A 23,732-nucleotide genomic window follows, 5' to 3' on the forward strand; every position below is an offset into this window, starting at 1 on the left:
TCAAGTTGACATGACCTCTTCTGTTTCAAGAGGTATTCAGAGGAGCAGCCAAAAAATATATCTGTGATATGGTCACTCCTGTGTATAAAGACGACTGTGTCAAGTCAATTGAAAATTTCTAGAGAATGATTCACCTCAAATATCAAAGAAACAACTTCTCTGCTCTATGGACATATTTGTGTCGAGATAAGTTCCTTCGTTGAGAGAACGATTCTCCACAGAGAACACAGTGATATGGTTTTTCACTTGTATGAGTACGTTTGTGTAGATTTAAGCTTGTATTCCTGGAGAATGACTGACCACAGATATTACACTGATATGGCTTTTCTCCTGTATGGATACGCATATGTATAAGTAAGGCACTATTTCTTGAGAAACATTTACCACAGATATCACAGTGATATGGTTTTTCTCCTGTATGAACACGCTTATGCTTAGTTAAATCACTACCTTTAGCGAAAGATTTACCACAGATATCACAGGGAAACGGTTTTTCTCCTGTATGAACTCGTTTATGGTGAATTAAGGTACTACCATCAGAAAATGATTTACCACAGATATCACAGTGATACGGTTTCTCTCCTGTATGAACACGCTTATGTTTAATTAAATCACTACTTTGAGAGCAAGTTTTACCACAGATATCACAGTGATATGGTTTTTCACCTGTATGAATCCGTATGTGCTTATTCAAGTCAACATTTTGACTGAATGATTTACCACAGGTATTACAGCTATAGGGTTTTTCTCCTGTATGAACATATATGTGTCTCCTTAATTTACTTTTATCCTTAAATGATTTACCACAAATCTCACAGTGAAATGGTCTCTCACCTGAATGGACACCTCTGTGAGTACTTAAGGATGACATGTGAGAGAATGATTTACCGCAGATATCACAATGGTATGGTCTCTCTCCTGTATGAATACGTCTGTGACTTGTTAACATACCATTTGTAGTGAGTGATTTACCACAGATATCACATTGATATGGTTTCTCCCCTGTATGAAAACGTTTGTGATTATTTAAGTGACCAATCTGAGAGTAAGATTTACCACAAATATCACAATGGTATGGCTTATCTCCTGTATGAATACGTTTGTGAGTAATTAAGGAACTACTTTTAGAAAATGATTTACCACAGATATCACAATGATATAGTTTCTCTCTGGTATGAAAAAATTTGTGATCAGTTAGGCGACTTTTCTGAGAGAACGACTTTTTACAGACATCACAGGAGTACAATCTTTTTTTTCTCTCATTCTGAATCTCATCAGGAAAATCAAGTCTGTCACACTTTGTTTTAATTTCAATTGATTCCTCACAGAATTCATTTTCCATAATTATTCTTCTCTGTCAACTTTCGTCTCTTGTTCTTGTACTCTTTGAAGTATTTCTACGACTATATCTCCATAAAGCGTGACCTTCGTTGATGTTTGAAGATACTGCAACTTCCGTTATAAATATGTCCAAGTTTAAAATGGAAAGCAACCAACTCTTGAAGATGTTCCAGGCAATGAAATATGAAAATTTTGCTAATGGTCTGAGGTCACAACAACAATTATGTCACACCAATTCTATCGCAGATTTATAGATGCAGGGATATATCCATTTTGTGTAACAACTTCCTTTACTTTGTGAAAGATGATAAATATCAATGATACATCTAAGTACTATTTAGCCAATGTCATTTTGATATTTCTGAAATAATAGAGAAACAGTATGAGATACAGGGTATGTTTAAAAGTAGATTCAACGTTGGGAAATATATTACATTTGAACAGAGATAAAGTGTAAATATAAACATTTATGTCAACATATGAGCTGTAAAAAATGAGGGTGGAATTCTGGTTTAAGAGCCCTATGTAACCCCTTATACTTTGGAATCCTCAGAAAATTTTTGTAAATTTGTGTTCAATACAGGAGAATTATTGAAAAACAAAGCAACAAATTCTGTTTGTGGGATTGAAGGGCTATTTAGCTGTTATTTTTAGCACATCTTATGACCACCTGATACCTTTATCATTTCTTTTTTCACTGACGTATAGGTGTTTACTAATATCTTTCTCCGCATAAACATATTTAATGGTCCGTTGCCAAGATGTAACCAAAAACTTTGTACTGTCCGCATTTCAGATTCTGATTTCGAAAAATTCGAAAGTTTAAAAAACATTTTGTTTATAAATTTGAAAAAAATTTTTCATATTTTTAATAACTGTATGAATTCTTGTGTGTAGAATACAGGGCGGAGGTAATGATCATGGACAGCACCCCCTTTGGGACTTTTTGGGGGTTTTACTTTTACATGAACACACTACATCGAGGGCAGAGATTCTGAATTTGCAAAAAAATCTGCATTTCAAAATTTAAATCCCCCACCTTCCCTAAATTTCTTAAATTTTCACTTTCTTAAAAAAAGTTTTTGGGTGATATACATATGCAAGAAATTAATGACCAAATATCTTACAAACTATAGAATTTTCTCAATAAAGCCAAGAGAAAATGATGTTTTATAAACACATTCTACCAGTATACGAAGTTTAAATTTTTTTAGTTACCTAGAAATTATGTTACAAACTGCCGTTCAAACCGAAAAGATCCGATTTAAATTTTGGAATGCAGATTTTCTTTTTGCAGATTCGGAATGTCCACTCTCGATATAGTGTGTTCATGTGGAAATAACCCCACCTCTAAATCCCAAAGGATGTGCAATCTATGACCTTTACCTCCGCCGAATACAGGAAAGTGGTTTGAAAATTTGGGAGAAATAAGAAAAATTACGCGAGATTTTACGGGGGACTTAAAACCACAATTCCACCAACATTTGTTATTAAGATTACGTAAGAATCACACGTGAAGTTTATATATATAACTAGCTACAGCAACACTATTATATTATTTGTTAAACTATTAAATAGTGGACATGGGGCTTTCTGTTCAGAAATTCATGCGTAATTGAGACAGAGCAAAAAAATTCGTTGCTGACATACTAGATCAGTTATTTCTCTTTAAAATTACACGTTATTCCACCTTTATTTCTTTTCTTTAAGGTTGTTTATAATTAAACACATTTAAGTTAGTATAATGTATTGTTCTATTCTCGTAATACACATGCTTTGGAATGGAAAATATTTCCTCATAGTATAAAGTATTTGGAAAACCTTTCCTTGTAGTATAAAGTATTTAATTTCCTTTTCAAAACATACGGAACAAAATTTTGCGATGTAACAATGTTAAAGAGTTAATTAATAATACTTCCACGGTAAAAGAATGTGCATTACGGGAGAGAAAAAATACAATTTAGGAAACTTAGAAGTTATTAGTTAAATACAGACGTAGGGATAATAATATTAATTAATATTAATTGTAAAGTACAATAAGGTATAAGTGTCATCAGAAATGATGGACTTCTTATGTTTGTAACCTCTACAATTTAACATTGGAAGTAAACTTTGATTTCACTATTTCATAACAATGCCATGCATTTATAGGTTCCTTACCATCTTCGAAATTACGCTGCAATTCTTTACGTTACACAAAATTCATATTAATGAAAATGAATAGAAAAAACGATCGAATAAAGGAAGTACATTAAGAAAAATACCTCTTATTACCTGTAATTAAGAAGTGAGTAACGCTCGTCATATGTATTGTTACTACATACTCATTCACTGAAGAATTCCTAAGCGGATTCTGACTGGCGATTGTCGATGCTAGGACTTAATAGTTGCTTTTTGAGTAAGAAGAGCCAGAGAGAAAGAATTTGCTCAGAAATAAAAGGGAGGGGAATTTTTCCTCGAGGGGAGAGAACTGCTCAGAGCTTATAATCTTTTACGCTTCTTAACCTCTTCTGTGTATTATCAGTTACCAAGGTAAGGCGGCGAACTGGCAGACACGTTAGCACGTCGGGCGAAATGTTTAGCGGTATTTCGTCTGCCGGTACGTTCTGAGTTCTAATTCCGCCGAGGTCGAGTTTGCCTTTCATCCTTTCGGGGTCGATAAATTAAGTGCCAGTTACGCACTGGGGTCGATGTAATCAACTTAATACCTATGTCTGTTCTTGTTTGTCCCCTCTATGTTTAGCCCCTTATGGGTAATAAAGAAATAGGTATTTCGTCTGCTGTTACGTTCTGAGTTCAAATTCCGCCGAGGTCGACTTTGCCTTTCATCCTTTTGGGGTCGATTAAATAAGTACCAGTTACGCACTGGGGTCGATATATTCGACTTAATCCGTTTATCTGAACTTGTTTGTCCTCTCTTGTGGGTAGTAAAGAAATAGGTATTTCGTCTGCCGCTACGTTGTGAGTTCAAATTCCGCCGAGGTCGACTTTGCCTTTCATCCTTTCGAGATCAATAAATTAAGTCCCATTTAAGGCGATGTTACGGTATAAAGTACCGGTATTAATTTTACATTAAACAAAAATTCATTTATCCTAGAAAAGAAGGCATGCGTTGCATATAATACACACACAGATGAATGAACCCCATTCAGATGTCAACAATACAGCCTCCACTATTATTGGTAATGCGCATGTACAACCGGATGTCTAATCTAATATTGGCAATGGAATGTCTGCTAAACAATTTCGGCAGAAATCGTAATTTACTGACAGACAAGTACTCATGTTTATACAGTGCATTGTAGGACACATATGTGTTTACTAACAACGTAGATCACTATCAATGACTAAATAATTACTGTGATTTATACGAGGTATTTTTTCTTAATGTTCTTTTCATTCATTCTTTTTCTTTTTTGTTTTCATTCATTCATGTTATCATTTCTGAAGAATTGCCGGCGTAATTTCGATGAGGCAACAAAAGTCGTTGGGTGGGCGGGATTTACACATTTGTAGTTATACCGATTCTTATATATTATTGTATCTTACAATTAATATATTTTTGTCCTAGGTCTGTATTTAATTAATAACTTCTAAGTTACCTAAATTGTTTTTTTCTTCTTCCGTAATACACAGTCTTAAACATTGTTACATTGCATAATTCTGTTCCCTATGTTTTGAGAAGGAAATACAATACTGTTTACTACGAGAAAATAGTTTCCATTCCAAAACATGCATTACGAATATAGACCAGTACATTATACTAACTTAAATGTGTTTAATTATAAACAGTATTAAATAAAAATGAAGATGGAATAACGTGTAATATTTAAGAGAAATAATGGATCATGTATATCTGCAACAATGTTGGGTAAATTTATAGTTTCACATTAGATTCAATGTTCTGCTCAGTCAGAATTGATCTAGGGTCAAACAGTAATCGATCGCCGATGAATGATCGGTTAATATATAGTTTAACACCCAGTCACCAAAACAAAAAGAACCCATCTAATAGGTGTAAAAAAAATTTAATATTCATTTTCTACACTTTTTTTTACACCTATTTGTGTTTGTCCCCCTAGCATTGCTTGACAACCGATGCTGGTGTGTTTATGTCCCCGTCACTTAGCGGTTCGGCAAAAGAGACCGATAGAATAAGTACTGGGCTTACAAAGAATAAGTCCCGGGGTCGAGTTGCTCGACTAAATGCAGTGCTCCAGCATAGCCGCAGTCAAATGACTGAAGCAAGTAAAAGGGTAAAGAGAGTAAATGTTTATATTTACAGTTTACCAATATTGAAATGTAGTGAATTTTCCATCATTGAATCTACTTTTAAGTATCTCCTGTATCTTATACTGTTTCTCTATTATTTCAGAAAAATATCAGATAACATTGGTATAAAAGTATTTCTTCAGATGCATCATCAATATTTATCATCTTTCAAAGGAAGTTGTTACACAGGATGAATATAATCCTGTTTATAAATTTGTGATGGAATTAGTGTGAAATGTTGTGACCTGAGACTAGGGGTTGTAAAAAATTAATTGCACTATATTGGTCCAGTTATTTGATTGGAGTCATATTGCCAATTAAATAATTGATTGCTATCATATCAATTAATTGCAATATTGTCATCGAAAAAATTTTTTAAATGGCTCATACTCCATTCGACGTTCAATTATTATTGGAAGTATTGTGTTGACTGCTGAGAATGATCCACACATTCTGTCACGCTTAAGAATTGACTATTATGTCTGTTGTCAAGTGTTGATGCTTGATTCGGACTGCTGAGAATGATACACATTCTATTGTGCTTCGGAATTGGCTATTGTGTATGTTGTCAAATAATTGCTGTCAAGTGTTGACTCTTGTTTAGGACTGCCGAGAACAATTCACACATTCTGTCATGTTTGGGAATTGGTTGTTGTCAAATAATCACTGTTGAGTGATTCTTGGTTCTGATTGTCAAGAACGATTCACACATTCCGTCTTCAAGTCATTAAATCGTAACTTCGTCTGCATCGCAGTTTATATCTTGAATTTCACTCCAATATATTAACTGAATCAGACTTTCATCAATGGTGTGGTGAAATATCTTCTATTTTAAACTGTAGCGAAACATCTTCTATTTTAAACTAACCCATGCCGCGTGAAAATGAGCAAATCGTCAGAAAATATTTTAACCAAACAGACAGTGAACATGTATGGAAATGCAAGTGTGGAAAAAAGTTGACCCAGAAAAAAGGAACTGGATGGACAAACCTTATGAATCATATAAAAAACCAGCACCCAGAGTATTCTACTACACAAGCTACTGGACAACCGTCTTCATCGAGTTTTCTTTCACCAAGAAGTAGTTTGGTCAGTCGCTCGGCTTTAAATTTTTATGGTTGGATTGAGTGGGTTTGTGTTGGTTTAAAACCATTTTCCTTTACTGAAGACCCACTGACTCATAAGTACACAAACTTGGGAAGTATAACAAATGTGGCCTTAAAGAAATACATGGAGAAACTTACTCAAGAAGTGGAAAAGAAAATATCTGATGAACTTCCAAGTAAATTTTTGTTGGTAATCGATGGCTGGACTAAGGGCTCGACGCATTTCATTGGACTTTTTGCATCGTATTCGTGCAATTATCAAAATGACTATTGTACTGTTTTGCTAGCATTTTCACCAATGGTAAGTGAAACATCAATCACTGCTTCTGATTATGTCGAATTTATAGAGTATGTGTTAAGTGTCTATAACAAAAATTTAGAAAATGTTGTAGCTATTACAGGCGATAACACCGAAGTGAATAAATCTATAGCAAATCTGTGTAGAATACCATTGATTGGATGTGCCTTTCATAAATTCAATCTAGCTGTTTCTGCTTATCTTGACAAGCAGGAAGTTCTGCTTAATAAAATTAATACGTTGATGGGCAAGCTAAAGTCATTAAAACTGGCAGGTAAACTTCGGGAAAAAACGCCTTTGCAACCTATACAAAGAAATAAAACCCGTTGGACCACTACTTATGACATGATTGAAAGGTACATCCAACTCAAGCCGTTTTTAGATCCTTTTCAAGACGATCCAAAGCTGGTCGATTATCTGTTGACTCAACTCGATCATAATGATCTGCAGACTCTAAAAGACAATTTAGGAAAGTTACGCTCAGTAACAATTGCCTTGCAAAGAACAGAATTAGATTTGGGAGATGCTCGAATTCTTTTTGACGAAATTCTTGCATTGTATCCTTACGAGGAGTTTAAAGAATATTTGCTTCCATCGGCAGCAATTGTGCACAGCCCAAATTTTGAAAGTGGAGCTGTGAAAATTTTACAACATGCAGAAGCAGAGCTAACTGCGGATGAAGTGGCTGCTCTCCATCAGCTGAAAGTGGTGACGGATACATCACAACAGTCTGATTTACCTGTAGAAGATGATGATTTTGCTTCAATTTGTTTGAAAAAACAAAAGAAAAATAAAATTTCACCTCAGCAGTACCTGAACTGTAGATTTTTGTTACCAACATCCAACATCTTGGAACGTTTCTTCAGCTCAGCAGGTTACGCTTTTAATGATTTTTGGCAATACTTAACACCGATGAATTTAGAAATGCAATTATTTCTAAAAGTCAATCGCGCTTTCTGGGATGAAGACCTAGTTTCAGAAATCTGCAATCGTTCATGACATTTTGCTATATTAGAAAATTCTAATTGTGCTACTCTTTTGAGAGACTCTTTCAATTAAAGACCTTCAATTTGTTTTACAACCACTGTACAATGTAGAGTATACATGTTGCTTGTTCCCCTATACCAAATCAAGAAAATTGAACTTTGAACATTTTCTGATAATAAAGTTTTTTAAAACTATAAGATGTGTCTTTATTTTCCTGTAATTTTGGCTCTTATCTAAATCGAAGCTAACTCTACAAAATATATGGTGTTTTTATGCTGGCTAAGGCTAATTGACAATTCATTGCAATAATTGATTGGCCTGTATCCAAATTGATTGATTGGAAAGGTTCCAATCAATTATTTACAACCCCTGCCTGAGACCATTAGCAAAATTCTCCTACATCCCTGTCAGGAATATATTTGCAAGTTGGTGGTTAAATTTTCACAAGAGGTTATGAAAAATGAATTCTGTGAGAAGTCAATTCAAATTAAAACAGAGACTGAAAGAGCCCGTACACTCAGACATACACGAATGAGACACACCCTCATGTGAACACGACAGCTTCCACTGACATTCATAATGCGCATGTGCAACCGGATGCCTAATTCATTATTCGCAGAAATCTCTTTGCTAGATTTTTATTATTTTTATTTCAGCAGAAATCATAATTTACTGACGGACAAGTACTCATATTTATTTACACAGTGCATCGCAGGACATATATGTTTACTAACAATATATACCACCATCGGTCACTTAATAATATCTGTGATTTATACGAGGTATTTTTTTTCTTAATGTTTCTTCATTCAATCGTTTTCTTTCATATTACAACTTTGGGAAATGTGAAGAATTCGGTACTAGGGGACCACTCTACGATACTAATACCAAGAATTCTGGCATAATTTCGAAGATATGAGGAATGTATAAAGACATGATTGTTTACTTGACATAGTGAAATGGAGTCGACCCGTTGTTTGCTACCAACATGATATTGCGGTGGTTACATCCATAAGAAGTCTGTAATTTCTGGTGCACTTTTGTGCATGCATTCGTATGCGACTAGCAATATTTGTGGTTAAACTAAAGCATTAAACTCGGTCAAAAAAACAACAAAAAAATATTTGTGTAATAGGTGTAAAACAACTTCCTCTAAACGAATATGAACAAAAAAAAAATGCGCGCACGCGAAAGGGGAGTGGGGGAGAGGCCTCGGAAAATTCACATCGGGAATTTCCGAAAGCGTCTGAGGGGCTGACCCGGACAGCACCTCAGTTTAACGCTTTAGTTTAACCATATTTGTACTATTTGGAAAGAGGTTTTTTCGACGTCGATCTCGTTTTCTTCTTGAAAATTCACATACACAAATGAAGGGGCGGAGGTAAAGGACATGGACCGCGGTTAAACTAAAACGGGTAGTGAGAACGAACCCATGTCGCATATACATACATGCACAAAAGTGCATAGCATGGCCGCGGCCTTCGGGCTAAAACATTTTAAAGGATTTTAAGGATATATGCATCACTTGCACATTATAAATATGCAACGCTTTTCTCAAGTTTAAAATGCGATGTTGCTTTTGTTATCTACGTACCACACATGCACACATACATACAGAAAAGAAGTATGTATAGCATATATGTACGTCGAAAAAGCCGTATTATTAGTGATAATATTTCATGTGTTTACAGTTGACATGTTCTGTCACGCACACGGAATTTAAAGAACGAATCTTGACAAGTCGATGACAAGTTTGAGACTCAAAACGATTGATTACCAATTGTTTTTGTTTTTGATTTTTTCTCCCGCAATACACATTCATTTACGATTTCAATCTTGAATTTATTCTCTAACATTCTTTACATCGTAAATTCTAGTTCCTGGTGTAGTTTTGAAACGGAAACTCTATTTTTGTTTGCACCAGGGAGAAAATATTTTCATTTCTTGTAATAACTTGTAATAATTAGGAGAGATGATGGAGCTTGTGTGTCTGCAACGATGTTTTGCTCAGTCAGAATTGACCTGGGGTTAAACTTTAATCGACCGACGATGATTGATCTTCTTAGCCAGAAAGCCCCATGTCCCCTACTTTATAATTTAATATAAATAATCTCATCGTGTTGCTGCAGCCAGTGATATATAAACATCACATGTTATTTTTTAATGTAATCTTAACAAATTTAGGCGGAATTCTTGTATAAGCACCCCATATAACTTTTTATGGATCTTTTCGGTTTGAACGGCAGTTTTTAACATAATTTCTAGGTAACTAAAAAATTTTAAACTTCGTATACTGGTAGAATATGTTTATAAAACATCTTTTTCTCTTGGCTTTATTGAGAAAATTCTATAGTTTGTAAGATATTTGGTCCTTAATTTCTTGCATTTCGGCAATTTCAACCAATCAATGACCGTCTATTGAGTTGAAAACATTCTGTGCCGTATGAATATGTCCCTCGTTTAAGAAACAGATTGGGTTTATTTACATTTGTGAAGAAAAAAAGATACCCTTCCCCCCACTCCTAACCCTAACCCTAAAAGAGATTGAAATGCAATAGATCGATTCTAGGGTCATAATTATGGGTGACAATTTCATATGACACCGCTAGAAAAAACTGCCGTTCAAACCGAAAAGATCCCTTTTTATTATTGGGAATTTTCAAAACATGTGTACAACAGAAATTAGCAAAATTTTCTGAAGATTCCAAAATATAAAAAGATTAGGAAAGGTGCTAAAACCAGAATCCATCCAAATTTAGAGCTGAAATGTGGACGCCAATGTTTACTCTGCACGCGTAAGAGAAAGCAGGGTATGGTAGTCGCTCGTCTTTGTGTGTTTGCAAAATTACTAGAAAACGGCTGAATGGATTTTCACCAAATTTGTCAGAAATACTCATTGGGTGAGTGTTTCGAACTCATGATTTTACTTTATCTTCAGAACTGGCGGACGGGTGAATCAAAATGATTTTTTTCTTCGATACATATGTATAAACGATAAGCAGGGGAAATAACTCTTGATGTAATTTTGTTGAAATATGAATTCAGCAGAGACTATATTTTTATTAAATAAAATTCTATTTTATCGTTGTGTTCGTGTAGGGTAGGCCTTGCCCATCCGATGCCATTTTTTTCTTTATATTTACAGTTTATCAATATTGAAATGTAGTGAATTTTCCATCACTGAATCTACTTTTAAGTATCCCCTGTATCTTATACTGTTTCTCTATTATTTCAGAATTATCAGATGACATTGGTGTAAAAGTATTTCCTCAGATGTATCATCAATATTTATCATTTAAAAAGTAAAAGGATTTGTTACACAGGATGGATAACATTCTGCTTCTATAAATTTGTGATGGAATTGGTGTGAAATATTGTTGTTGTGACCTGAGACCATTAGTAAAATTCTTCTACATCCCTGCTAGGAATATGTTTGCCAGTTGGTTGTTTTGTTATTAAACACAGAGATGTTTTCACAAGAGATTGCAGTATCTTCAGACACCAACAAAGATCACGTTCTATGGAATTGTAGCAGTTGAAATAATTGTTAAGAAAATACAAGAAGAAACGAGGAGGAATAATTATGGAAAAGGAATTCTGTGAGAAGCCAATTCAAATTAAAACAGAGATTGAAAGCATTGATTTTGCTGATGAGATGCTGAAAGAGATAAAAGAAGGATCATGTTCCCCTGATATCTATACAGAGTCATTCTCTCAAAAACGTAACCCAACTGATCCCAAATATATTCATACCAGAGGGAAACCATATAATTGTGACATCTGTGGCAAATCATTCTCTAAAAATAGTAACTTAAATACTCACAAACGTATTCATACAGGAGAGAAACCATTTCATTGTAATATCTGTGGTAAATCATTCTCTACAAGTGGTAACTTAACTAGTCACAAACGTATTCATACGGGAGAGAAACCACATCACTGTGATATCTGTGGTAAATCCTTTTCTGAAAGAGGTACCTTAAATAGTCACAAACGTATCCATACAGGAGAGAAACCATACTCCTGTGGTACCTGTGGAAAATCATTCTCCGAAAGAGGTACCTTAAATACTCACAAGCATATTCATACAAGAGAGAAACCACATCACTGTGATATCTGTGGTAAATCATTTTTTAACATCGGTGCCTTAAATACCCATACACGTATTCATACAGGAGACAAGCCATATTATTGTGATATCTGTGGTAAATCATTTTCTAGAAGTGATACTTTGAATACTCACAAATCTGTTCATGCTGGACAGAAACCATACCCGTGTGATATCTGTGGTAAATCCTTCTCTCACACATCGTCCCTAACTAAACACAGAAGTATCCACACAGGGGAGAGACCGTACCATTGTCAGATTTGTGGTAAATCATTCCCAGATAAAAGCAAATTACAGAGACACATATATGTCCATACAGGAGAAAAACCCTATGGCTGTAATATCTGTGGCAAATCATTCAGTCAAAATGTTGACTTAAATAAGCACATACGGATTCACACAGGGGAAAAGCCATATCACTGTGATATCTGTGGTAAATCTTGCTCTACAAGCAGTGACTTAATTAAACATAAGCGTGTTCATACAGGAGAAAAGCCATATCACTGTGATATCTGTGGCAAGTCTTTCTCGGAAGGCAGTGCTTTACATAAACATAGGCGTATACATACAGGAGAGACACCATATCACTGTCATGTTTGCGGTAAATCATTTTCTGATGGTAGTACCTTAACTAAGCACAAAAATATTCATACAGGGGAAAAACCATATCAGTGTGATATCTGTGGTAAATCATTTTCTAAAAGCCATACCTTAACTAAGCATAAACGTATCCATACAGGAGAAAAACCATATCAATGTGATATCTGTGGTCAGTCTTTCTCCAGGAATGGCTATTTAGCTAAACACAAACACACTCATATTGGTGAGAAAACATATCACTGTGTTATTTGTGGGAAATCATTCTCTCAAAGTAATGACTTATCCAAACACAAACGCACTCATACAGGTGAACGACCATATCATTGTGCTATCTGTGGAAAATCTTTCTCTCAAAGTAACGACTTATACAGACACAAACGCACTCATACAGGTGACAAGCCATATCAGTGTGACATCTGTGAGAAAGCATTCTCTACCAATAGATACTTAACTAAACATAAATATATTCATGCAGGAGAGGGACCGGATGTCCATGATATTTATAGTGAATCATTCTCTTCTGGTGAAGCTTCAATTATTCACAAACCCAATCCTGCAGCTGAGGAGACGTATCAGTGTGATATCTGCGGTAAATCATTTTCTCAACAATATTTAACTATACACAAACGCACTCATACAGGTGAGAAGCCATATCTCTGTGTCATCTGTGGGAAATCTTTCTCTCAAAATGTTCACTTAACTCTACACAAACGCACTCATACAGGTGAGAAGCCACATCACTGTGACATTTGTGGAAGATCATTCTCTCAGATAAGTACCTTGTCTAATCACAAATATGTTCACAGAGCAGAAAAACTGTACCTCTGTGATATTTGTGGCAAATCATTCTCTAGAAAGTTTGAATTAACTAGACACAAACGTCTTCATATACAGGAGTGACCATAACACAGATATTTTTTGGTTATTTCTCTTGAACATGCCTCACACCTGTTTATACAATATAGAATACACATCAACTTGATATTTTATAAATAAATTTCTGTTGGTGATGGCTAAACAAGACACGAACATATTAAAATGAAAGAAAAGCCATATCACTGATATCTGTACACAAGAAAGAAGCTGTAACAATGTCATAATGGTGTTCTAACAATATCATCATCATCATTTAGTGTCCGCTTTCCATGCTAGCATGGGTTGGACGGTTCAACTGGGGTCTGGGAAGCCAGAAGGCTGCACCAGGCCCAGTCTGATCTGGCAATGTTTCTATGGCTGGATGCCCTTCCTAACGCCAACCACTCCGTGAGTGTAGTTTGTGCTTTTTATGTGCCACCGGCACGGATATATTTTATATATAACTACAATTGGTGATGTTACTGATTTTTGTACTTCTACTGATGCTATGGGTGATATCTTCAACACTGGCATGGCATAATCAATTTTTTGTATTACAGTGTGGGGGTTTTGAATCAGATGTATAAGTTTCATTAATTGAATATTTAGTTCCTCAATCCTGTTCATGGAGAGTAAATGGTTAGCCTTCTAGATGAGATGTGATGTATATATTGCATGTCCAGGAGAGGCTATTATTCCTGTCAATGTTGCTGGCATTCTTTAGCTGGTGTATCCGTGCATAACCTTCTGTCCATATGGGTATTTCTCTTCCAAGTCTCTAACTAGTGCAATCCAGCTCCCTTGTGTGTATGTGTGTATGTATCCTTGTCTTGACATTATGTGGTAGTTGGAAGTGAAGTGTCCCTGTCATACAAGATATAGCAGTTGTTTCAAACCTTCCATGAAGAACTGGGTTGGCCACAGCAATGTCTTACCTTGCTTCAAAACGGGTGAGGATTGGTGACATGAAAGGTATATGATTGTAGTAAATTTGCATCACTGAATTGTTTGACCCATGCAGGCATAGAAAAGTAGACACTAAAATAATAATTATGATATACACACAAACACATACATTTCAGTGTTAAAATAGCAGAAAAGTACTCAAGACAAGTAGCTGTGTATATTTACTGACTCTTGTTTTAAGGACTCATTTTGACTGAGGCCTGTCATGGAGAAACTGAAACAAACAAAACTCTATAGATGAGCCTTTTGTTTACAATAATGGTGCAACACATCAAAGCATGTTTTGAAACATGGACATACTTTCACAGTGGGCTGCAAGCAAACCAACACCATCAGAGCTTCCAATCAACTAGGTGATAAGACTGAAACATATATGTAGGTTTCTTTATTTTATTTTTCCGGGTTTTACAACTTGTAACCAATTTATTTGTAATGTTATGTTTTTTAAAAGAAATTTTCATCATTTTATAACATACAAATAAATTATTCATACATCCACTTTTCCTCCGTTTTCTTTTTTCTTCAATATTAATAATATATATAATTTTAGTAATCCGTAGCATATACCAGTGACTTTTGCATTATATGATAGAGATTAACCAGTGGAATATCTTGGATTATATAATCCCTAATGAGGATATAATTTCCTCAAATTAACTATGTATATGTATATATAGACACAAGTGTGACTGTGTGGTCACACGGAAGAGAAAAAGATGGTTCTGCAGTTTTTTTGCTGCAGAAACTGCACAAATGATTTGTTTATACTGATCAAATGTATGTGCAGTATATTAGCTGACTCTGTCTGCCAATTTGAGATTGACTGAACAGTAGCAGGATGTATTACACATCATGTATGAAAGTTATCACAGAACAATGTCAGATGAAGCTTTGCTCCAGAACACACTGCAACACCATAACCTCCAAGCTATGTGTCCACCACAAAGAAATAAACTTGAAATAAACATAAGGCGGCGAGCTGGCAGAAACGTTAGCACGCCAGGCGAAATGCTTAGCAGTTTTTCATCTGTCTTTACGTTCTGCCTTTCATCCTTTCGGGGTCGATAAATTAAGTACCAGTTAGGCACTGGGGTTGTTATAATCGACTTAATCTGTTTGTCTATCCTTGTTTGTCCTCTCTGTGTTTAGCCCCTTGTGGGCAATAAAGAAATAAGAAATAAACTTGAAAATATTATATTATTGTTTTGCTATTTTATTTTCATATGAAAGTATTGTTTCTTGATTTTTTTCTCTGAGTTTAAATAATATTCCTTAAGAAATATTATACTAATACAATGATGGTTATAATGTTAGTGCCAAAAGAAAACAAATATTATAGCAATATTATTCTGCAGATAGCCAATAGATTGTTTATACAAGAGCTCTACAAGTGATAGTATATTAAAAGCAGTATTTCTGAGAGGAAGAAAAATAGGTAATAGAGAAAGTAGGGAGAGCAGGTAGGTAGGTGTTTCTTTATATATATCTGCATATTGTGTACTGTGTATCATCTGATTATAAATTAAAGTATTTCACTTAATGACAGTTGCAAAACACACTCAAGCACATTATTCTCTCTCTTTTACTCTTTTACTTGTTTCAGTCATTTGACTGTGGTCATGCTGGAGCACCGCCTTTAGTCGAGCAAATCGACCCCGGCACTTATTCTTTGTAAGCCCAGTACTTATTCTATCAGTCTCTTTTGCCGAACCGCTAAGTGACGGGAACGTAAACACACCAGCATCGTTTGTCAAGCAATGCTAGGGGGACAAACACAGACACACAAACATATACATATATACGACAGGCTTCTTTCAGTTTCCGTCTACCAAATCCACTCACAAGGCATTGGTTGGCCCGAAGCTATAGTAGAAGACACTTGCCCAAGGTGCCACACAGTGGGACTGAACCCGGAACCATGTGGTTGGCAAGCAAGCTACTTACCACACAGCCACTCCTGCGTGTTTGTGTGTATACATACACACAAATGTATGTGTGTGTGTATAATTTAACTCTATCACTAAATAATCTGCTTTAGGTTCACTGAGAATCACTAGTTTCTACATGAATCTCTTCATATTGAGATGCCTACATAAACCATTATGTGTTTGTCTATACATACATACATGTATCATTGTCATTGTCTAAATTTAGTGTGCAGCTAGGAGCTCACCAAGGCTCATTTCTCAGCGCTCACCAATTTATCATAGTCTTCCATGCCATAACAGAAGTGTTTAACCCTTTAGTGTTTGCATTATTCTGCCAAAATTAATGCTTTTTCATCCTCATTGTTTTGAACTAATCATGCATTATCTTGTAGCTATGAGATTTTGATGAGGTAGCTCTTAATTTTTAAAACAATATTGTAGGATTGGTGTGAGAGACCAGATCTGGTCAGTTTGAACATAAAACACACAGAATACTTTTGGCCGGATATGGCCGGTTTAAATGCTAAAGGGTTAAGATGGGTTACCTGTGGGGACTCCTCTATGCTGATGACCTTATTCTTATAGAGAAGTAATTTCATGTGTGGAGGCAAAACCTGAAATCAAAGACCTTCGAGTTAACTTAGCAAAGGCCAAAATCCTAGTAAGCAGATAACCTTTAAAGAAATGGGCCTGTTCAATATGTAAAAAAAAGTGGAGGGAGAAATTCCATTTGGTGTACCAAGTGGAAGCTGTGGACATAGATGGTGCAATGGATTGAAAATATTAACAGAAAGTAGTCATTGTGTGTAGCAGATGTTCAGGAACATCTGACAACACACAAAACTGATTTCCACAAATACACAGGAGATATTACTCTTTTACTTATTTCAGTCATTTGACTGCGGCCATGCTGGAGCACCTCCTTTAGTCGAGCAAATCGACCCCGGGACTTATTCTTTGTAAGCCCAGTACTTATTCTATCGGTCTCTTTTGCCGAACCGCTAAGTGACGGGGACATAAACACACCAGCATCGGTTGTCAAGCAATGCTAGGGGGACAAACGCGCACATATATATACATATATATGACAGGCTTCTTTCAGTTTCCGTCTACCAAATCCACTCACAAGGCAATTGTCGGCCCGGGGCTATAGCAGAAGACACTTGCCCAAGATGTCATACAGGGGGACTGAACCCAGAACCATGTGGTTGGTTAGCAAGCTACTTACCACACAACCACTCCTGCGCCTATTAGATATTAGATACTTTTTGTTACCCTTTCTGTAAGTTATCAAGTTAGTGCCATGAGTGAACCACAATTGAAATATGCAATTTACGTGTGTACACTTAACTCATTAGCTTGCTGGAAATCACACCACTAAGTCAGAAAATCATCTCAAACACACACAATCTACATCATTTGAAATGTAGTGTGGTAAGAAGCTTCCTTTCCAACCAGAAATAACTGGTCTAAGGGAGATACACTGACCCCGGACTTTTTATTTTTTGGTGATCTCTGACCAAATGACCTTAACGGATTTCTGCCTCTCAGAGGTGTAGAGTTACATTTGTTTTTGGGTTTAGAATCCGACAAAATGTCTGCGAGGCTAAGGCTTTTGTGGATGCGGAACCATTGGTCATTCTACGACTGGTCATTAACTTCATTAATATATATATATATATATATATATATATTATATATATATATATATTAGGCACAAGAGTGGCTGTGTGGTAAGTAGCTTGTTTACCAACTGCATAGTACTGGGTTCAGTCCCACTATGTGGCACCTTGGGCAAGTGTCTTCTACTATAGTCTTGGGCCGACCAAAGCCTTGTAAGTAAATTTGGTAGACAGAAACTGAAAGAAGCCCGTCATATATATATATATGTATGTATATGTTTGTGTGTCTGTGTTTGTCCCCCCCCCCCCAACATCGCTTGACAACCGATGCTGGTGTGTTTGTGTCCCCGTAACTTAGCAGTTCAGCAAAAGAGACAGCTAGAATAAGTACTAGGCTTACAAAGAATAAGCCCTAAGGTTGATTTGCTCAACTAAAGGAGGTGCTCCAGCATGGCCACAGTCAAATGACTTAAACAAATAAAAGAATATATATATATATATATATATATATAAACATACAATGGGTTTTTTTCAGTTTCTGTCTACCAAATCTACTCAAAGCTTTGGTTGGCCCAAGGCTTTAGTAAAAGACACTTGCTCAAGGTGCCACACAGTGGGACTGAACTTGGAACCATGTGGTTGGGAAGCAAACTTCTTACCACACAGAGTACTTTTCAAATGGTGTAGATTAAAATCATATGGGAAATACACGAGGAAAAAATAAGACTACGTGGGTGTGCATTCATACATACTGACATACATCACAACTGTCTTCAACATTTCAAGTTTCATTTTGTAGCTATATCAGTGACGTGTTACTATACATGTGTGCATGTCCAATTATTATTATTTTTTTTTTCACATAAGCGCAGGAGTGGCTGTGTGGTAAGTAGCTTGTTTACCAACCACATGGTTCCGGGTTCAGTCCCACTGCGTGGCACCTTGGGCAAGTGTCTTCTACTATAGCCTTGGGCCAACCAAAACCTCGTGAGTGTATTTGGTAGATGGAAACTGAAAGAAGCCTGTCATATATATGAATATATATATATATATATGCATGTGTGTGTTTCTGTGTCTGTGTTTGTCCCCCTAGCATTGCTTGACAACCGATGCTGGTGTGTTTATGTCTCCGTTACTTAGCGGTTCGGCAAAAGAGACCGATAGAATAAGTACTGGGCTTACAAAAGAATAAGTCCCGGGGTCGAGTTGCTCGATTGTAGGCGGTGCTCCAGCATGGCCGCAGTCAAATGACTGAAACAAGTAAAAGAGTAAAGAGTATTAAATTCCGATATAATCATAATTTACACTATCTGAAGTGAATTAGTTGAAAATTTCAGATGCACTGGAACAGCCATTCTGACTCACAGGGCTCACACATGCAGCCATTTCCACCCTGATAGTGGCGAGCAGGGATATAGTATGGGGTCCAAGAACATGCCATACATAATTAAACGGAAGCTTCTCAAACAACCACAGACATACTTCAATGGGAGCAAATGACGTAAGCCATGTTTGGGAGAGAGAGCATGAATCCTACAGTATTTCTTGATTAAATTCGTCCCTTTCTTAAATGAATTTGTCTTTTTCTCAAATGAATTCGTCGCTTTGATATCAAAGCCAATTTAGATCTTAAATATTTAAAAAATTAGACATCTATAAGTTTAAACCAACATACAAAATAATATCTTAACATGACAATAGTGAAAATAAACAAAAAACTAAACTTAAAATGATTTATATTTATTTTAAAACTCTTGTAATCATAGATATTTCACAAATCCATATTCAATGCTTTTGGGATGAAAAATGTTTAATGCTGATCATATCTTGCACCATTTACAGCAGCTGTTGAATCCATTGCAAGATACATTGCTGTTTTTAAAATATTCATTCTAGAATTGTCATGGGCAAATTTTCTGGTCTGTTGTAGAGATCATTTTTATAATAATAATAATATAATAATAATAATAATAATAATTGTGTACAGTGCTCAGGTGCACTACAACTCATCTAAAGTGTATATATAATCAGGTGTAGTTTCGACGGATTTCGGAAAGCATGAGGGCCTTAAAGGATGCAGTGTCATGGCAGTCAACAACTGATGCAGGCAGTTTATTCCACGCTTCAGCAACCCTGAGCGTGAAAAAATGTTTCCGAAAGTCATGGGAGCTGTGCTGTTTTCTGACTTTGTAGGCATGTCCACGTGTGTTAGACACATGGAGATCAAAAAGGTGTTCAGTGTTATTGTTGGTGAGGTGGTTGATAACCTTGTGGGTGTTTACCAAGTCTGTCGCTAGACGCCGGAGCTTCAGTGAATCCATGCCCAGGGAAACAAGGCACTCAGAATATGATTCTATTGATTATGCTTCACAAAAGATTTCAATTTGTTGAACATTTCCTCAATGGGATTAAACATTAACATAAGCCAAGGAGTGACTGTGTGGTAAGTAGCTTGCTTACGAACCACATGGTTCCGGGTTCAGTCCCACTGCGTGGCACCTTGGGCCGACCAAAGCCTTGTGAGTGGATTTGGTAGATGGAAACTGAAAGAAGCCCGTCGTATATGTATGTGTGTGCTTGTCCCCCCCAACATCGCTTGACAATTGATGCTGGTGTGTTTACGTCCCCGTAACTTAGCCTTTAGTCGAGCAAATCGACCCCTGGACTTATTCTTTGTAAGCCTAGTACTTATTCTATTGGTCTCTTTTGCCAAACCGCTAAATTATGGGGACGTAAACACACCAGCATTGGTTGTCAAGAGATGTTGAAGGGACGAACACAGACACAGAAACACACATATATATATATATATGTACATATATACAACAGGCTCCTTTCAGTTTCCGTCTACCAAATCCACTCACAAGGCTTTGGTCGGCCTGAGGCTATAGTAGAAGACACTTGCCCAAGGTGTGTGATGCAGTGGGCCTGAACCTGGAACCATGTGGTTGGTAATCAAGCTACTTACCACACAGCCACTCCTGCGCTCAATCTATTCACATTATCTTGTAGCTTTGAGATATCGATGATATGGTTGTCTAAAATGACATTGCAAGGCAAGTGTGAGGGGCCAGATCTGGCAGTTTGAACATAAAACAGGCAGAATACCTTTGGCCGGATATGGCCAGTTTAAGCACTGACGGGTCAAGGTATATTGAAACCTGTAAGGAAACCATTCATTGTATTTTGTTATGGAGCAAACTTCTTGCAGTCAACAGATAAAGGGTAAACACATCAAGTTTGTTGGCAGTCTTGCTGAACCGGACTGTTAGATGTATGCACTTCAAAGAGGTTAGCTCCTCTTCAGCAACACAGATCAGAAAGGCAGGCGTTGCAAATTGACATGAGAGACCATGACAAAATAGAGTGGATGGCTTTCTTATGGGTTCAACTATTCCTCAAGCATATTTCAACTGGTAACATATTTGCATTTATTCACTTCACTGCTATGCACTGTCATCCTTTATTGCAGGTAAAGTGAGCAGCTGGACAGCGCAACCAGTCATTGAACAATGATGGGAATATCATAAGAGGGACAGTGTCTCATGTCAGTCTATCCATTCTCTGTTACAGAAGAGGAGATAACCATTCTGAAATGCATGCATCCAACAGCCTGGTTAGGGAAGGCTCTGCAAACTGACTCAGTGTGTTTACTCCAACCTCTCTACAGTGAGAGATCTTTTCTATTACAAAATACAGTGAATGGCTCTCTTACAGGTTAGAATATGCCTCAAACATATTTGAACTGGTAATAAATTTGTATTTGAGATGCTTTGCCACACACAGAAACTACAGGAGCTACATAGAGGTTTTTGGAAGCTCTTCTGAATACATTACATTGCCGGAAACTCTTCTCAATCATGAATAGGTTTCTCATGGTCATGATTGTTTCACCCTTTAGCCTGTATGCTTTGCCTGCGTTGGGTAGCAAGGACTGAACTAACCTTCTCCTTCTCATATGTGTCTATACTTTTATGTATTTGAGTAGCATATACTTGGTCATGACATGTAACCAGTCATCATCATCATCGTTTAACGTCCGTTTTCCATGCTAGCATGGGTTGGACGGTTCAACTGGGGTCTGGGGAGCCAGGAGGCTGCACCAGTCTGATCTGGGAGTGTTTCTACAGCTGGATACCCTTCCTAACGCCAACCACTCCATGAATGTAGTGGGTGCTTTTTACATGCCACTGACACAGGGGCCAGAGGAGGCTGGCAAACAGCCACGATCGGTTGGTGTATTTTACGTGTCACTGACACGGACGCCAGGTTAGCACAGCAGGCCAATTATTGCACAGGTAATTACACACAACTCAACACTGACCTGAAGTATATGGCACTGATGCTGGCCTGAAGTATATAGCCACTTTAACGATGTATGTAAATATATAGCCTTGGTCAGTTTGCTGGTGAAAAATAAACAAATTGGAAACAAGCATTTCCTGATAGGGAAACCATTGGTAACTCTATGACCATATCAACTGCATCAGCAACGGAGTTACCAACAGCATTGTCAGGCCTGGAGCCTATCAGAGATATACCAGGAGTGCGAATTTAGCCACATCCCAAGTTTGTAAATATATGGGATTGGCCAGTACATCTTTCAAATATCGCTTCCGCAACCACCAGTCATCCTTCAGAGTCCCAGAAAGGGAGTTTGTCATGTCCCTGGTCCGCCATGTATGGCACCTCAATGATCAAGGAACCCTATGTGATATCAGGTGGAAAATAAAAGATCATCCAGGCCCATATATTAATGGGAGTGGCCGTTGCAAAATCTGCATTGCGGAAAGAGCCAAAATTCTTAAGGACTACATTAAACCTGGTACGTTAAATAGTTGTAAAGAAGTTTTCTTAAAGTGTGACCATTTCAAGCACTACCTTCTGGAAAATTGGAGATTTTTGTCTTGCAAGTTACTTGGTGACCCCACCAGTGTTGGTGCCACGTAAAAAAACATCCACGCCACACTGTAAAGTGGTTGGCGTTTGGAAGGGCATCCAGTTGTAAAGTAAAAAGCACTGTTCATTCTGCTGGGTGGCTGATACTAGAAATGACATTCAGCTGTGAAAATCAAACTAACCAATGCCAGCATGGATTCACCATCCATGCCGGCATGGATGGTGAATGTTAAACGATGATGATGATAAGGATTACGACACACAGGAACAACACCAACCTTCTTGATACTGATGGCTCAGAGCTTATACTCCAAACTAACTTATGCTAATGTACAGGTACCTGTATTTCATTTAAGTATTTAACCCTTTAGCACTCAGATTATTCTGTCAAATTTAACCTCATTGTTTCGAATTGATCATGCATCAGACGCTAGCTTCAAGAGTTGTGTATTTTAGCATGAAACTGTAGGGCCTATCAGCTTTGAATGTAAAACAGAAAGAATATTTGGGCCAGATATGATTGGTTCAAATGCTAAAGGGATAATATAGGTAGTTTTGACCAAGCTGACCATCCTGATTCAGGAAAAATTGGGACTTCAGAAAGGTTATGGAACCAAAGATTCTGGAAAATCGATGTTGTTCCTGTATATACATGTGGGTACATAGGTGCAAAACATAATGGAGAAAAAACTATTTGAATACCAAAGGTAGAGTGCAACACTGTTTTATTGAAGCAGAAAAATTTCACAA

The 23,732-nt window shown here is 36.7% G+C and overlaps 3 protein-coding genes across 4 annotated transcripts in view; 2 read left to right on the top strand and 1 right to left on the bottom strand.

The window, feature by feature from the left end:
• LOC115222818 (zinc finger protein 271-like) overlaps positions 1-3,990 on the bottom strand; it is a 66,767-nt gene extending 62,777 nt beyond the window's left edge. Inside the window, exons 1-2 of the mRNA XM_036511775.1 lie at positions 3,616-3,990; positions 144-1,702 (exon numbers count right to left, since the gene is read on the bottom strand). Coding sequence (XP_036367668.1) covers positions 144-1,342 — 1,199 coding nt within the window. The 5' untranslated portion in view covers positions 1,343-1,702; positions 3,616-3,990. The remainder of the gene's footprint in view (positions 1-143; positions 1,703-3,615) is intronic.
• Positions 3,991-4,446: 456 nt separating this feature from the next.
• LOC115222819 (zinc finger protein 271-like) lies at positions 4,447-13,940 on the top strand. 2 transcript variants are annotated; one of them, XM_036511922.1, is made up of 2 exons: positions 4,447-4,715; positions 11,240-13,940. In XM_036511922.1, the coding sequence occupies exon 2, from the start codon at positions 11,588-11,590 to the stop codon at positions 13,610-13,612; it is 2,025 nt and encodes a 674-aa protein (XP_036367815.1). In that variant the 5' UTR covers positions 4,447-4,715; positions 11,240-11,587; the 3' UTR covers positions 13,613-13,940. The 2 variants fall into 2 exon arrangements, with proteins under 2 accessions (XP_036367815.1, XP_036367816.1); XM_036511923.1 differs by lacking the exon at positions 4,447-4,715 and adding an exon at positions 8,731-8,786.
• Positions 6,306-22,997, top strand: LOC118767407. Its single transcript, XM_036511935.1, has 2 exons — positions 6,306-8,089; positions 22,982-22,997. The coding sequence occupies exon 1, from the start codon at positions 6,484-6,486 to the stop codon at positions 8,014-8,016; it is 1,533 nt and encodes a 510-aa protein (XP_036367828.1). The 5' UTR covers positions 6,306-6,483; the 3' UTR covers positions 8,017-8,089; positions 22,982-22,997.
• The last annotated feature ends 735 nt before the right edge of the window (positions 22,998-23,732 follow it).

The sequence above is a fragment of the Octopus sinensis genome, linkage group LG21 (genome assembly GCF_006345805.1).
Source record: "Octopus sinensis linkage group LG21, ASM634580v1, whole genome shotgun sequence".
NCBI classification, from domain to species: Eukaryota; Metazoa; Mollusca; class Cephalopoda; order Octopoda; family Octopodidae; genus Octopus; species Octopus sinensis.